We start from the raw sequence: 15,877 nt of genomic DNA on the forward strand, positions 1-15,877 counted from the left end.
GACCTTAATATCTTTAATGCTTCCATATCAAGAAAATAATTTTGTCTTTGATGTAATTTTCAGAATAATCAAGTGAAATCAAGTCCCCACTTCTCTATAACCACATTCCCTTCTTCCTATGCCTGCTTCTGTTCCACAACATAAATTAGTTTCCACTGAAAGTCTCCTGTTTATGTTGACATCTATTTATAGAATTGTATGAGAAAGATCTCAGTACTCTGTGGCTTTACCTAGGAACCCTGCAACACCTATTTCCAGAGCAGCCTGAAAAACATCAGGTCACTCCTGCACCTCCCTCTGGCTCTCCAATTACCTCTTGGTACGTCTGGGTTCTTTGCAAAAGAACAAGACAAGCAGGACAAAATAGTTCTCTGCCAGAGCAAGCAGCACTCCACAAATAGGTAGGTTTTCAGTATTTTTTTCCCTTTCATCAGCTTTTTCTAGATGTAACTCTACACCCATCAAAATAGCTACAGCTTCTAAAATAAGTGTAAGTTTCTACAGTAGAAACTTATACTATTAAAATTTACTGTGTAAACTTATTATTACTATCTATTATTATTAGGCAAATAGAAAGTTACACAACTCAGGAAGTTTTCCATCATGTATTGTTTTCTCTTAGCTAAACTACATATATTTATCTCACAACCGTTTTTTCATTAATTAATCACTTCACTATTGATTATTCATGCTTTGTTTGTAGATGGTTACTGTATCTCTGGTAAATTATGCCTCACTAAAGGGAGGTTACAATGTAACACAAACTAAGGAAAAATACTCATTATCTTTCCCATCTATCGTGAAATACTTCTATATCTGTATCATCAAACTGTTAAAGGTGTTTTATGGCCTCTCCACACTGCTCAGCCATCTCAGGGGACTTACGTTAACTTTCTCTTGAACTTACATGTTTTCTGTTTAGATTTTGTTTCCTAAGAGATTCTTAATTTTTGCTGTCAACTCATAGTATGAGGGAAAAATTCACAACCTGTTATTGATTTTATTTAGCTTAACTTCTATGGGGTTTTGCTGCTCATAATTGACCATTACAGCAATTCAGTTGCAGAGAGGTTCAACAAGAACTTATTTGCCTGTAAAGGGAATAGAGAATAGTAAGTAGGAAGAAAAACAATCTGTTGCTATATATGGATTTGGACAAATAGTGGAAAATTAATACTATTAATTCTCGACTCAGAGTATGCTTCTTTCCCAAAGCTGATTTTAAACTACCACTTAGCCCTTCAGTGTTTAAGATACAAAATAAGGTAATTAATAATTTAGATCAGTCTTTGGACTTGCATGGTCTCAAAGGATACCAAACAGTGGAAGTAATAGACTGAGATCTAAGGATGTGTTGTCAGTGTTGTTACACTGCCTATTACAGTGCCAATGCCAATGATCCACGGAAGTCCATGTGCCACTAGTTTAAAGGAACCTGTTGCTTTACCACTGCCTCCACCTGTAAGGTAACCCACAGCATATCAAAGCCAGAAAAGAGCAGTGATAGAGATGACAGATGGAATTAAGACTCCATCTCTGATGAAGTTATAGATAAAAGATTGTTTTACTTACCCTAATGCCTCATAATTAAACAGTTAACAAATGCCTGCACAGAGACATTTAAACACAAGGCACAGAAATTTAAAAGCCCTATCTAAAAACACAGATATAAAAGCCAACCAGGATATCACAACTTTGTAACATACTAATCTCAAATTCCATAAGCCTTTTGCATTATTTAGGAGAGCTACTGAATTTGTGTCTTCTGTTCCCATTATTCATATCACTGAAACATCACTTTTAAGAAATAAAGGAAACATTAGCAGTTACCTCAATTCAAGAAGCTTCCACTTTGAATACTTGAGAATGCTATGGGATGTGACAAGTTTCTATGTTGCTCTCAGTGATTTTTACTGTACAAATACTAAAATTACAGGGTTTACTTGGGATATTATCTGCACTGCCTCTGGAAATAGTGCCACAGTTGTCAATTATGATAACATCTTTCTCCTGCTCTCTTGCTATGTGGAGAAACAAACCCAGTGCTATCACTCTCACCAGCTGGAGAATTTATTAGCAAACCACTGGGCTCCTTCTGCCTCAGGACGTCTGTTGCCTGACTGCTATTTTTGCAATTTTAGATGATGTCTGTGACTAGCAAACTGTGAAGAAATGCAAAACACAAATCTATATAAAAGCATAAGAGAAACTGCTGATACTTACCAAACTATTCCCTGAGCCCCAGAGCCAATGGGTTTCAAGTTCTGGTAGCGTTTGAGAACTGTGAAGGTCGAGTCACCTACTTCCACGCTGTAGAACTGGTTGTCAACTTTGCTTTTGCTCATGTTGTAATGTTTGGCAATATATGACACATCCACTTGTTTCCCAAATCCCTGTTGTACAGAAGAAGGGAAGAGAAGAGGGAGTGGAAAAAAGAGAGGAACCAAGGTTGGTAAAACATAAGAATACTGATAAAACACTGCCAGCCTAATTTTTCAGTATAAATTCTTGCCCTTTTAGGCTCATTGTCATAGATCTACGTGAATCCTCAAATGCTCTCAAAGACTGTATCAAACCTTCTTTCGTGCAGGAAGTCACCATAAAAAGCCACTGATTAAAGAAAACTGGTCAATTCTCCAGCTGATGTTTGTGGCATTAACTGTCAACTACTGGTCTCTGCTTGCCATTACTACTGCTTTATGACTAGTGGTTTATAAGTTCCTGCAGATTCTGCATTCTCATTTGTATTGAAAAAAATACCTCATTTTAAAATAAGATGACTTACATCAATGTAGAAGTGGGACAAGAAACAGGAATTAGACTCTCCATCATCGGTTAGACAGAGCAAATAAGTGTATTCACAAGTGCTAAAACTTTCTCTGAGCATAAGAAAGGCCTTGAGAACCTTTCAACGGGAGTTGCAAAAGAAATGGAGCAGTTTATGAGTCAAACTGTGACCCAACATGGCTCAGTATCATGGAGAGTATTCAGAAGGTTTGGAGTTCTTCCAAAGTTCTAGGTTCCTAAGGATAGGACAGTTGCTCTCATGACCTAGTAAATGCATTAGTACTAAGCAAATGCCAATTTTCATGACACAAAACCAAGTTTATTCTTGCACTGTAGCTAGCACTGCAGAGCAGTGCTCCTCTCCAAAATTGTAAAATTGAAAATTAATTTTTACAAAATCAGAAAAACTCCCTCAAAGTTGCAAAATTGTCATGCAGAAAGTTACATTAAAACCACTTTATGACTACTACTGAGCTCAGTTCCCTTAGGAATATGGAGCAAAGTACACAGCAATTTGAGATAAAAATCAGAATTAGATGCTTTTAATTTAGGATTTCTACTATGATATTGAGCACAGAATGCAAAAGTTCAATGTATTACACCAAATATATCCTCAAATAGTTGACAATTCAGTTATGAAAGTCAAGACTTTCCCAAATGCCTTTGATAGGGAAAAGCAAAGATGTGCCTCTGCCTGTGCATTTATTTTCAAACACGGTGTTTAAATTTTCTTAATTGCTCTACTATAAATTTCTTCCTTTTCCCCCAAAAATCTGAATAATCAGCCTTGTTATGTGTCTGTGGACTACTAAGTTCAATTTTGATGGAGCCAGGAAAAAAGTAAAGTTGATTTGGATTGTATTACTCTTTCAATTGAACAGAACATCACTGAAGTGTTCCATGAGGTTGGTCATTAAAAACAGATACCTGACCTTGCTGAGAACTTGGATTGTCAGGTTTGCCTTAGGACAATTAATATTATTTTTCTGTCCATTATCTCCCTGGAAGGCCCATTGTCACTGGACAGCACTGGTTCATCCTAACCAATTCATTTAGAGACTTCAAAACACTTTAATAAATGTAGCTCTTCATTCAAACACAAAATCTGATTTCAGGAGACCAATTAGAAACTTTACATACACTTTTTATTCAGATGTGGCAGGGGGGAGGGAAGCCCTGCCCTAACACAGAAAGTGAGAGGTTTATGGACACTGACACAGTGGCAAATTGAAGGTTACAGACAGTGAAATGATTCCACAACAGGTTTGAATTTTTGTCATTGCAAGACAGACTGCATCTGATTCACACTATGTAGTCTTAGTTTTCAAATTTCTTCCATTAGGTGAAGAGAGATGCATAAATTTGACTACCCCAGATATTTATACCAGACCTGGGATTGAGAGGCTTTTTTTTTTTTAAAAAAAAATATGCTCCTGACAGATAAGAATTTCACAGCTCCCTCTGGCTAGACACAAACATTTGGAGCGTGGTTTTTTCTGATGTTATTATCAGAACAATGCATGAGAACAATGTTCAGCATTAACACCCATTACTCTGAAACCAATGTTTATATATAAAGCGTCAGCATAAAAATTGCATTCCTTAGTGAGCCTGACTCATAGCCAGCTCCCCTGGAAGCACAGATACAGAGACTTTTTTAAACACATTTGATAACTGCGTTAAGGCTTGGGTGAGCCAGGCCTGCCACAACTTGTTTGTGTCCTCACTCCCAAACTACCTGACAGCTTGTTGTGTGGTATGGAGCTACACGGGAACAGATATTTTATCACTTTACATTTAGAATTGTGTGCATATCAAAATTTCTTCCTTTTAAGTCAGTCTAACTGTGTGAATTACTGGTCTCAGGAACCTCATGCTCCCTACAGTGGGATTTCTGAACTACAGCAGTTCCAGCAGGTGTTTATTTTAAATCTTAATTAAAACAGCTCAAACCCACCACTTTATAGTACCTCGGTTATACGGATAATTAGCAAAGGTAATTGCTTCAGTCAACAGCAACTAAAGTCATGGGACACAGAAAACCACAACTGGTAAGAACACACAAATGTCTTGATGAGCAGCTCTCGTCTGTTACACAGATCATTCCTATAACAATCTGCTCCTAACAGTGTGCGAGTAGAAAAGGTAAAGACTGTTTTATTTTTCATGGAATCTTTTTTTTCTTTCTGGATTAATATTTTTCTGTGTACTTAAGAATCTGTGCACCATAAGGTCTTTGACAAAAAACAAAAACATAAACACTGAGCATTACTTCTGATTCAGTTTGAAGTTAACTTTAAGCAGAATGCCTCTACAGAGTGACAAACACTTCAGCTTTTTGGACAGGCTGAACAGTTTCCAGGTCATCTACTAGACTGCCTCCTCACTTTAAAACCCACACTCCTAAAAAAACTACAAAAAACCCCCATATTTTCCAATTTTTCCAAAGCCTAAATAAGCAAAATGAAAACATAAGCCTACTGCTACAGCCCAATGTACTGCTTACTTTCATAAGAACCAGGAGATGAATAAGTATTCTTGTCATGATCCTAACTTAAATCAAACCCCTAAACCAATAAATTAACAGCATTATTGGATTAATCACATCTGATCAGATCCCCAAACCAAGATGACACATAATCAAGAACCATCTTCAAGCTGATACAACAGCCACTTCCTAATGAGGACAAGGAAACAGCAGTTTTGTTTTACTCTAAAATTAAGGTAAAAAACCTTTTCCCATTAGCAAGGAAAATCATAGTCTTTATAGAGCACATCAGTATTAGCTTTAGTTTCAAACCCTGATGAAATGCTTCTTCAAATCCACATAACTCATCTTAAAGAAACCTGCACACTACATTTTTGTCTTGTTCTGTTATGTTTTCAGTGCTCACTCAAACCCCTTCTAGAAGCTTTGGTGTTGGTATAGAAAAAACATCCCCTTCCCTCCTTTCCCTGTCCTCCATCTACACCACTAAGCTATTTCAGATTCAGGTTTTACTGCATAATGTTTACAAGTTCTGTACTGGCAGCTACAGTTAAAGTTTTGATTATCTGGCATCAGAAAGGAACCCAAGGCTAGGAATTTCCAGTATACACCCTTCTGTATAAACACCTAAACCAGAAACTTCTCTCAAATGAGACTGATAGTGACAACTTAAGAAACTAGGAACCAGCACTTCATTCAGAATTAGATGGGGGAAGGAAGTTTGTAGTAACACATGGCAATCAGGTTTGCTTCTCAGGATATCACAGAAAAGGTGTATAGGTTTCATACAGCAAAGTGAATTCCAGTGACTCAAATTTTCAGGTGAACTTTAAATGAACTTGGGCGAGCTACAATACCGGGGCCCCAAAGTAATAGTAAACACTGCAGATGTGAAACAAAAGCAAATTTCTCTGTTCTTTTCACTTTGAACAGAACAGATCTAAGTTTCACAGACCTTTGCATAATGTGAAAGATTATTCCTCAGAGACAAAGTAAGCATTGGAGTGCCATTTGTTCTTGTTTTTCATAACTATTTAGACAATGGAAAGACATTGCTTCAACACTGATAGGAACTTAACTTTCATTTCACATATACAAAAATGTAAGCACCATTACTTTGGTTTTTAGACAAAAATCAAAACTTCTAAACACACACTCCCACACCCACTCCTCAGTGCCATTCTCTTTCCTCCATCCTGAGAAAGTTAAAGGAAAAAGACGTGAAAGTTTTTCAGCAATGAAAACATAACTATCCTTGCTGGCTCATTTAAACACATCTGCAATGATGTTTGCTTAATATTCAACCAATTGAGAAGGACAGAAAATAAATTGTCAAGACTGAAACATCTGAGGTGAAGGGAAAAAGATACTCTCACCATTACTAAATGCTTAGTGAACATATATATTTTTCTTTCAAAGAACAATTACTTAAAAGTTCAGTGAAACTTAAATAACTTAGTGGCTCACACAGTTACAAACTGTATTCTTTCAATTTTTTTCTTTCAGAGCACAGACAGCAAGAAGGTTAAAAAGCACAACAGAAAGAAAGGATGTTATTTTCTATATTACAAGGTGAATTGCTTCCCGATATCCCATTTTATTTGTCTATTTCTATCCTACAAAATAACCATATTTATTATATTTCACAGGCAGACCTTTGTTTCTGAACACCATTCCTTCTATTATTGATGACTTAAAGTATCACAATTTCTCACAGCTCAGTATCTCATCCATTTTGTCTTTTATAGATAAAAATCACACTAATGGCAGTTTAAGACAAATTGTTCTCTTTTGCATCTCCAAGACAATGAGTGCTGTCACAGAACCTGTTAGCAGGCGTCAGTGGAGGGGAAACGACCTCCATGTAGCATCCATCCCTGTCTGCCCACAGGAATACCTACAGGGACAGCTTTTCCAGGGTGCTAGGATGCAAGGCTACTGAAATCAGCTAAATGAATCCACTTGTGTAAATGCAGGTGAGGAAAAGAATTAGATGGGAGGCTGCCTCCTGATTTGCAGCTGGCACAGCATCCAAAGACCAGCAGGATGCGACAGAGAGGTTGTTCTGAGCCAGCAATCCTGATGGCTCACCAGTGGCCCCCCACACCTCCACCCCATCTCAGGCAAAGAGATTGGTATAGACAAGAGCACATTTCAGAGGTGGATGCAGCCTTTGATTCCCTCAGGATCCAAAAGGATAATATCTTAAAGCTACAATTTGACCTTAAAAGTCAGATGCTGAGATTATACAAACTGAAATTCACAAGTATGGTAAAACCCTCAGTCTTCTTGCCAGCTTCAAAAACTCCTACAGAGGCAAGACCTGCTCACCCCTGCACTTCAGCTAAGGCAACAACGCTATTAATTTAATGGCTATCCTCCCACTTGCACAGCTGCAATTTTCTCACAAGATTCAAGTGTCAGAATTCTGAGATAAACATGCATTTACTGAGCCCTCTACTTTGGATTTAACAATCACAGGTTTTGCTGTGTCAATTTGGATGGCCACAGAAAATGCCACTTGGGAAATATAGAGTACCTTTGCAGAGAAAGACCTACTAAAGTATTTTTAATCATGTATTCTGTATATGCCACATTTATGGCAGAAATTATGTCTTTTTTTCTCACCATAAAGACAGACTTCTCACTTATTCTACTCAAAAGTCCACAGATAGAGATCAAAACTCCTACAGAAAGTAGGTTTTTCATCCTCTGTGTGTGTGTTTGGATGTAATATTACAGGTTTTGATCTTACCAGCCATATCACACCACAGTTCTCCATTCTTCCACCTCACTCTCATCCTGTAAGGATTGTATCAGGAAGTCAGTCTTCCTGAGTTTAGTGTGTTTTGAATGGGATTTAAATGTTAATTCTCTGCCTTCTTTTAATCTCTCTCCAGTAGCCCTGCCCTAGACCCCAGACACAATCTACATTCCTTTATGAAGTTTGCCTTTCAAGTAGCCAGGTGAGCCCTGCAAACGACTGGTTAGTCACTGATCTTTATATATTTGCTTTGTTCAATCTATTTTAACACATCATATAAAACATCTTATTAGATGAAGTACAATATATGTAAGTGCTGGGTTTTGGGGAGTTTTTATTTTGGGGTTTTTTTTGTTTAAACACTGTCCTTGTTTAACCTCTTCTAACTGAGATACCAAAAAACAATCAGCTCACTTAGTTCTGATTACACATGAAGCATCAGGTCTGCCTTCTCTCTCCTTTTCAATTTTATCTACTCAAAACATGAAGCAAACACTACTTACTTATTCTTCACTTGTCCTCAGCATGTTCACCAAGTTTTATCTACTTTTAATTCCTTCTTTTTTACAGGCACAAAGTTTTTGGAGCTCATTTATAACTGTGGTATCCCACGTTGCTCAGAAGTCCCTATGACCCAAAAGTGCATGCTTCATTCCAGGCCAGATTTCAAACAGATGACCAATATGTGAGTGTCTGCACAACAAAACAACCAGTTCAAATGATTCCTCATTCCCCTGATGCCTGAAGAACTCAATGCTGACACACAGGTGACATCCAACCCTGGCCATTGTACTGAAGAAGGTAGGGTTGAAAGGACTGATCAAGAAACACAGAGAAAAAATTCCTTGAGACTGAGGTTTCTTTATGGACAGGAACAACATCAATGATCCAAATAAAAAATGTAGCCAAAAATATGGAAAAGAAAGATTTGAGACTAGGTCTTAAAGCTACTGTGAATATGTTTGCAAACATCTGACTCAGGTACAGCTCCAGAAACAGAAAACCAGCAAAGACCCACTGTGGATCTGTGGCCAAAATAGAGGAAAGCAACATCAACAGCAACATCTAACTATGTTAGATGAGAAGAAACACTGCAGTGTGTGTATTCAGTTTGTTCAGAGGCCCTAGATTTGAAAAAGCAGCAATAACATGGGAAGAAGCAAGATACAACAAAGATTAGGAAAGAGAAATGGGATCAGTAGAAGTAGGCCAAAGCACCACAACATTAAGGAATGAAAAGTACACTCAATTTATCAACAGTAGTGAAGGGGTTAAGAAGGCTTCTGAAGAAGCACAGTGTGTTAAAAGCATAGGAGACTCAAGATGGGATTAACAGCTCTTCTTTATTTATTGCATATGTTGTTAATACAATATATTTCAAATAGTTTACAGTTCTCAGAAAACTGGAATTACACTGAAATACTGGGTATTGTTTAAGAAGCTTTCTTCTAGTTTGCAAACAGGGCAGTAAGAGGACTGACTACATGAGGTGCTGTGCCCCAATGCACATCATGTCTTCCTTTAAAAATAAAGAGGCATGTAGCAACAGTACAGATGAAGTACTAAAAAGATAAACTTCTCAATATGATAATATAATTACAGTATTTGCCATGAAGACAATAGTTAATGAAAAGATTCTCCCTTTTAATAAATAAAAAAGTGGTTTATCACACATCAAAAATAGACTAGATGAATTGGCCAATAAACAAAGAGCAATGCCATTATTAATACTGATCTTTTCTGTGTGTAAAATAAGAAGTTTCCTAAAATCATGTGATTTTTAAATGGTCATTGATGCAATATTGCACTGTCTATATACCATTTATTCAAGACAGGTAAACATGACTGTGGAAATAAAATAAGACAGAAAAATATAGGGAGAAAAATACATCTAGAGAGAAATTAAAGCCTTTTAAATTTGGGGGTTTTTTGTTCATTTGTTTGGTGGTGGGTTTTGTTGTTGATCTGTTTGTTATTTTGAGTTGAGCAGGACTTTGCAAAAATATCCTCAATATGCACACTAAGATTTATTTCATTAAGTCTTCATTCAGTGGCATCAATACAGCACCAGTTCCAACTTCAGCATGCAAAAACACTGATATACTGTGTCTGGTACATGAAATTGTTTAAATTGGGCAATAAAGACTAGTGATGATGTGTAACCAAAGAAACAGCATGTGAATTTACACCCATGATTCACTTTAAATTTTTTCTTAATGTATATGGCTGGGTCCTCAACAGCTAATCTCACAGTAATTCCACATCCCACTTTTCTGTTAAAAAAAGATTATTTTTTCAATTAGATTTTTAAGTTAAATTTTTAAATTAAAATATTAAGTGTAGCAATACAGAAGTTTTCTGATATACAAATTGTAATAATAAAGTTGTGTTTTTTAAAGAAAAGAAAATTCAACACTACCAGACCAAGTCAAAAAAAAAAAAAAAAGAAAAAAAATCAAGGAATTCTATTCTAAATAAAGCTATCCCATGTAGCTACAAGTTTAGAAAACTTGAAAATTCTGACAGGCTATACATGTCTTGATAGTGACTAAAAAAATATACTGACAGACTAAATGGAGGAAAACGTGGATGAAGAAGTCAATATCCTTTAGGCATTGTTAGCTATTATTAATATTAGTATTAAAATTTAATGTCCTATTCTACTTACAGTATACTACTCTGCATTATACTGCGCTTCAATAAAACCGTGTAGGGTCCTAGAGATAAAGCTTGTTGGTGATATCAACCTTACAGAAGTAGAATGAAATTCTATAGGCTTTCTTGTCCTACCTTTCTATTATGATAGAAAAGCAGATATCCTTTTCCTCAGCCTTAAAAGAGATGGCTGTTTCAGAACATGAATTGGCTACCATTGTCCAGTAATTCCAGATTTAGGTATTTTTATATTGCAAATGGGGTGACAGGGTGAGGAAGTATATATTTACTCTACTTATGCTACTGGGTATTTCTCAGTAAAGGTTTTCCCTTTTCCTTATGTTGGAAATTCTTAAAATTCTGTTCCTGCTGAATTAGCATTTCATCATACAAAACTAGTATGTTCAGTGGCATAAGCTCTTTGTTGAGAGAAGAGTCCATAATTATGCATATGCCACTTCCCTTCACAGCCTGTAAAGCTATGCCTTTAAGGCCATGAGAGAGAAACTGCCACAAATATATGTAACAAGAAAAATACACCCCCAGTACTAAAAATAATTGGAGTTCTGCTCAATACTGTAGCTTTAGAAAGCACAACTCTTAAGGTTTGCAGAAAGTCTGCAGTGGTGCACAAATTTGAAATGGAAGCAGGACTTGTACATAATAAACACAAGCCACATGTTCACTCAAAGCTACAGTTTTGTGCTCTCTTATCTAATGCTGTCGGAATAGTTGTCAGTTTTGGACACCTCAAGATATGAGTGGCAATATCTGCCTGTTGCTGATTACAACAATTCTGCTGTGACATCATCATCTTTTGTTAAAAGAATCTTATCAGTTTACTGATTCAGCAGATGGGAGTTTCATAAAGGTACAAATGAGCTTTATACCTAAAGCAGAAGAATAATTAGTAAACCACAGGGCATTTGATTTCCACATTAGCATTAATAAGAATGGAATAAACAATATTGCTACCTGGAGACTTATTCATAGTCTCTAAGTAAAGACCTGAATATTTGGATGAAGTATTACCAGGACAGAGATATAACCCCCATCCCACCCTATGCAATACAAATGAACAGCATCCATGACAGGTCTTAATCTTAACCTTATGGTCTTAACATCCATAAGGTCTTAATGCAACAAAACACTTAATTTAGAGACTGTTTTTGTACACAATGATAACTGCTATTTGGATCAGTCAGTACCTATCTTTGTGGAAAGAATAAATTAACAGGAAGCTTAAACCAGCTTTTATCTGCAAGAGAATCAATGTGAAGACCTGAAGGCCCTGAAAAAGGTATTTGTGTGTTAAGTGCTTGAAGAATAGAATCCCGTTTCCTGCAATATTGGGATAGTATCTCTTTGTGTGCATTTATTGGATGACTCCTCTCTAGGCACCTGCTGTAGCCATTAAAAATGAATCTATTTAATTCAGTGATAAAAATGCATCCAAAATGCTGTTGATTTCATCATATATACTTTAACAAAAACACTGTGAACACATTTGGTTCTCTGTGTTCCTCTGAACACCTTTTATCAAGTAATGGTAACAGAAAAGGAATGTCTTCAGTAAATCAAGAACCTGGAGTGCAGTGACAGAAAGGATTGGCTGCACATAGCCGTGCACTGACTGATGCCAAGACTAAATGAGAACTGGATGTAAAAGGAAGTGATTTAGAGTACATTTCCTCTCTGCATGTGTAAAACAGAAATGTTTCTGTGCAGCTTTGTTTTGGTCTAAGTAAAAGGGAGAGGAAAGTCAGCAGCAGAGCTATGCAAAAAACACTATTCTGCATAGTGAAAGTAACGTTTTCATCAATGACATCTTTTTCATAAAATGTGATAAAAAAAAATCTGTTTTGCAATTTTTGCAATTTTTTTTTTAACAAAACTGTCAAAACATTACAAAAATACTATGTTTAGCAAAATCCCTTCTCTCAAAAACCGTGGAAGAATTAAGCCAGTTGAACATATCACACAAAGAACAGAAGATAAAAAAGAGAAGACAGTTAGACAGATTATCAAACTGAATAGACAAGATCCATCCCAGAACTGGTGATACTTAGTCCAGAGCCAACCTTCTCAGGAGAACAAGTATTTAGTACTTGAGAGTTAAAAAACGTAAAGTGAACCTTCCGACACCTGACACTGTTTTGTGTTAAATGCTTACATACACGTAGTAGCTCTTTCTTCTTAAACTTACTTGAACCCCAATGTAATATAAAAGGTAAAAAATAGTGTTTATCATAAAGTAATTTCTAAGAATGCAGCATCACTCTCACCCTCAAAATTGAAGAATGTTCCTAATGTCCCCCCACTGAGTTAGATTACTGGTGTTCCATCAGAGTTCCAACCCCTTAAGAAGAACCAAACCCTTCCAACAAAAAAACACAAACCCTAAACTATGAAGAGACAGAATTCAAGCACAAAAGACTGTACAGAAGTGAGCAAAAAAAGTCATCTTTCAATCATGAGTGAAAAAAATATGCATATACATACATATATGCTAGCTAAATTAACCAAGAGAATCAAAAACTGGACAAATCAATAAGCTTTTTTCTTTGCATCACTGATTTAGTCTCAGCCTTGTAGACTTCCATGTACTGTGACCAAGCAATTTCAAGGGTAATGTAGAAATACAGAATTGGCTATTGTGCAGCATCACAGCTCTGGAACCTGCATAGCACATGGAGTTCAATGGGAGACAAGACAAACACCACACTTTTAATTACCCTCCCTACACTTCCAGTAAAGGTAAACTAAGGGACAGAAAATTACAGTCACAGGCTACAAGGTAAAAGGCTCTGTCTCAAAAAACCCTAGAGGCTAAGATAAAATAGTTTTAGTTTGCATTTTTTCTGTTTGCAAACTGTGCCATTATTTTTCACTAAAAAAATTACATTAACATCAATCTACAAAATAAACTTAAAAGTAAATAGAAAAGTAATTTTTGTGATGCATTTTTCTAATTTTTTGTATTTATTCTCTTTCTTATAACCAGTTACTCGCAGTAAGCTCCCGAAATTCACTTCTATTTTTCTTTTATTATAGTATGAATTGCAAAAATGAAGTACAAGTATATACTGTACCTTGTTTTACCTGTAAGGAACACACACCTGACAAAAGGCAATCTTCACATCCAGAGTAGGTTCACCACAATAATACAAGAAATGGCGGCTCATAAATACCTGCAATTAAAGAAAAGTAGACATAGAAATCTTGTCTGTCTGCTGATGTGCAAGTACAATGCAGCTCTAGCTACATTTGGATTCTAAACCCAACCTGAGCTGCTGTCCAGCTCATGGACAAAAGAAATGTTGGAACACTGAACTGTGAATAGGATTTAAATTCTTTCTGATGCTCACCAAGGTTATGGCTTCAAATATTACTTGATTACATCTTTAAAATTTTACAGTAACAGTTGTCATTACCTCAAAGTTTATCATGTCACTGGTATACTCCTACACCAACAAAAAATTAAAATCAGGTCAATAATGTTTTAAACAACGTGGGAATGGGAGACAGTTATTGTTATAGGGAGGAAAGAAAAAAGTCCTAAGTTGAGAAATATTAGGAAAGGTATAGAAATGGAAAGACTAATTACACTGCTGTATAAATCCATGGCACAACCACTTTATGAATGTAGTTCTGGTTCTCATCTTAAGATTATACAACTAAAAAAGCTACAGTAAAAGGCAGTAAAAAGGGTTCAAAGCACATACAGATTCCACACATGAAACAACTGCACAGACCAGGATTTTTTTTTAGCCTGTAAAAGAACTGAGTGGAAGTATGCTGGAGATCCAGAAAATGAGTGGCATACTTAAAAATGAAAACAGGCTCCCATTCCTTTTTTTTTTTAATGAAAAAAAATTTGTGACATCACGTTATGTTATCAAAAAAAAAGATTTAGAATCAGCAATAGGAGAGACGTCTTTGTATGCTCCTTTATCACTGTGAAACTCCCTGCCTCATGCTGCTGTGGAAGTCAGAAGTCAACATAAGTACTAATATGATTAGGCAAATTCACATAAGAAGTATTCTGCTAAAGGCTATTGACCTCAAAAATATCACCCCTGACTCAAGACAACTCTGAGTCACAGTCTGCCACTATATGCTCACCCCATTTTTAGATTCTTTCACAGGCATCTGATACTGGCCAAGTAGACAGGCCTCCCTGTGTACCCTGTTAGAGCTGTTTTAGCTTAATTCCAGAGTACCACATTCAGCTCTGACTAACCAATCCTTTCCTAGCTGCATTCTAGCACAGGCAGCAATGGAAAAAAACCCCACAAACCACAAACCAAAACACAGCAATGCTATCAAGCTGGAATAGGTATCTGTGTCACAAGACTTTGAAGCACATCAATTTTTCTGCATGACTCCAAAAAGACCACCCAAACCGAACACGCCAAACAACAACAACAAAAAACTTTTAACAGTACAACTAAAAAGGAAAGCAACTCTTAGGTAAGATGAAATTAGTAATATATAACTTCATGTTTTTCTTTTCAACATAAGGTCATTAAAGAGACTTAAAAAATCAAAACAAAGCAACCATCCAAGCCATGATTCTGAAACACTACGTAGCTACTTAGGGCACCTGTCTCCAACAGGAACAAGTAATTAACTTCAGGTGTAAATGGCACTAAATAAGACAAGACTTAATCTGGAGTGACTTCAACTTGCACCAACTGATCAGGACTAAAGAAACTGCAAGAAAGTATTCACCAGTACTTGCCAACTTCAATGCATCACATGCTCCCACACGAGTTTAATTTTTAATGAATGAACGTATGAATAATCCTGTTACGAAAGCAAGTTCATGACCTTTTCTGCATCACGCTACAATGTCTGAGATTGCTGTCTCATTGCCCAGTGAGTCATTACCAGAGCCTCACACTCCACAGTGGGTTTATATTAGTTTCTGTTGAAACAAGAAGAAGGAATACTTTTTTTTTCTTTAAAAGAAAAAAAAAGCTTTTGTCATTAGTCACATTGCCAGTGATTTCTGGAAAGCCAGAAGATAGTTACACTGTCATGCTGCACTTATATACACTGGCATGATACATTATATTGCTCTAATAATCAATGACTGAAATGTCAATACAATCATTATATGGTTATAACATACCACATTCAAGAAAGAAACTAGTAGCGGTAAGTGAAGAAAGGAAGGG

General features: G+C 36.3%; 1 protein-coding gene and 1 long non-coding RNA gene across 14 annotated transcripts in view; one reads left to right on the forward strand and one right to left on the reverse strand.

Annotated features, from left to right (window-relative positions):
- Window positions 1-15,877, reverse strand: part of MAPK10 (mitogen-activated protein kinase 10) — a 196,130-nt gene that overhangs the window by 72,381 nt on the left and 107,872 nt on the right. For 12 of the 13 annotated variants that reach the window (XM_017820092.1, XM_017820093.1, XM_017820090.1 and 9 more), the window contains 2 exons: window positions 13,814-13,885; window positions 2,224-2,393 (listed from right to left, as the gene is read on the reverse strand). In XM_017820092.1, the coding sequence (XP_017675581.1) occupies window positions 2,224-2,393; window positions 13,814-13,885 (242 nt within the window). Of the gene's footprint in view, window positions 1-2,223; window positions 2,394-13,786; window positions 13,886-15,877 lie in introns of all 13 variants that reach the window. The other variant, XM_017820101.1, reaches the window with a different exon arrangement.
- Window positions 348-8,892, forward strand: LOC108499843. Its single transcript, XR_001875663.1, has 3 exons — window positions 348-401; window positions 8,176-8,241; window positions 8,610-8,892. It is a non-coding gene; the product is annotated as an uncharacterized LOC108499843 (long non-coding RNA).

The sequence above is a fragment of the Lepidothrix coronata genome, unplaced genomic scaffold (assembly GCF_001604755.1).
Source record: "Lepidothrix coronata isolate B3197 unplaced genomic scaffold, Lepidothrix_coronata-1.0 Scaffold79, whole genome shotgun sequence".
In the NCBI taxonomy this organism is placed as follows: domain Eukaryota; kingdom Metazoa; phylum Chordata; class Aves; order Passeriformes; family Pipridae; genus Lepidothrix; species Lepidothrix coronata.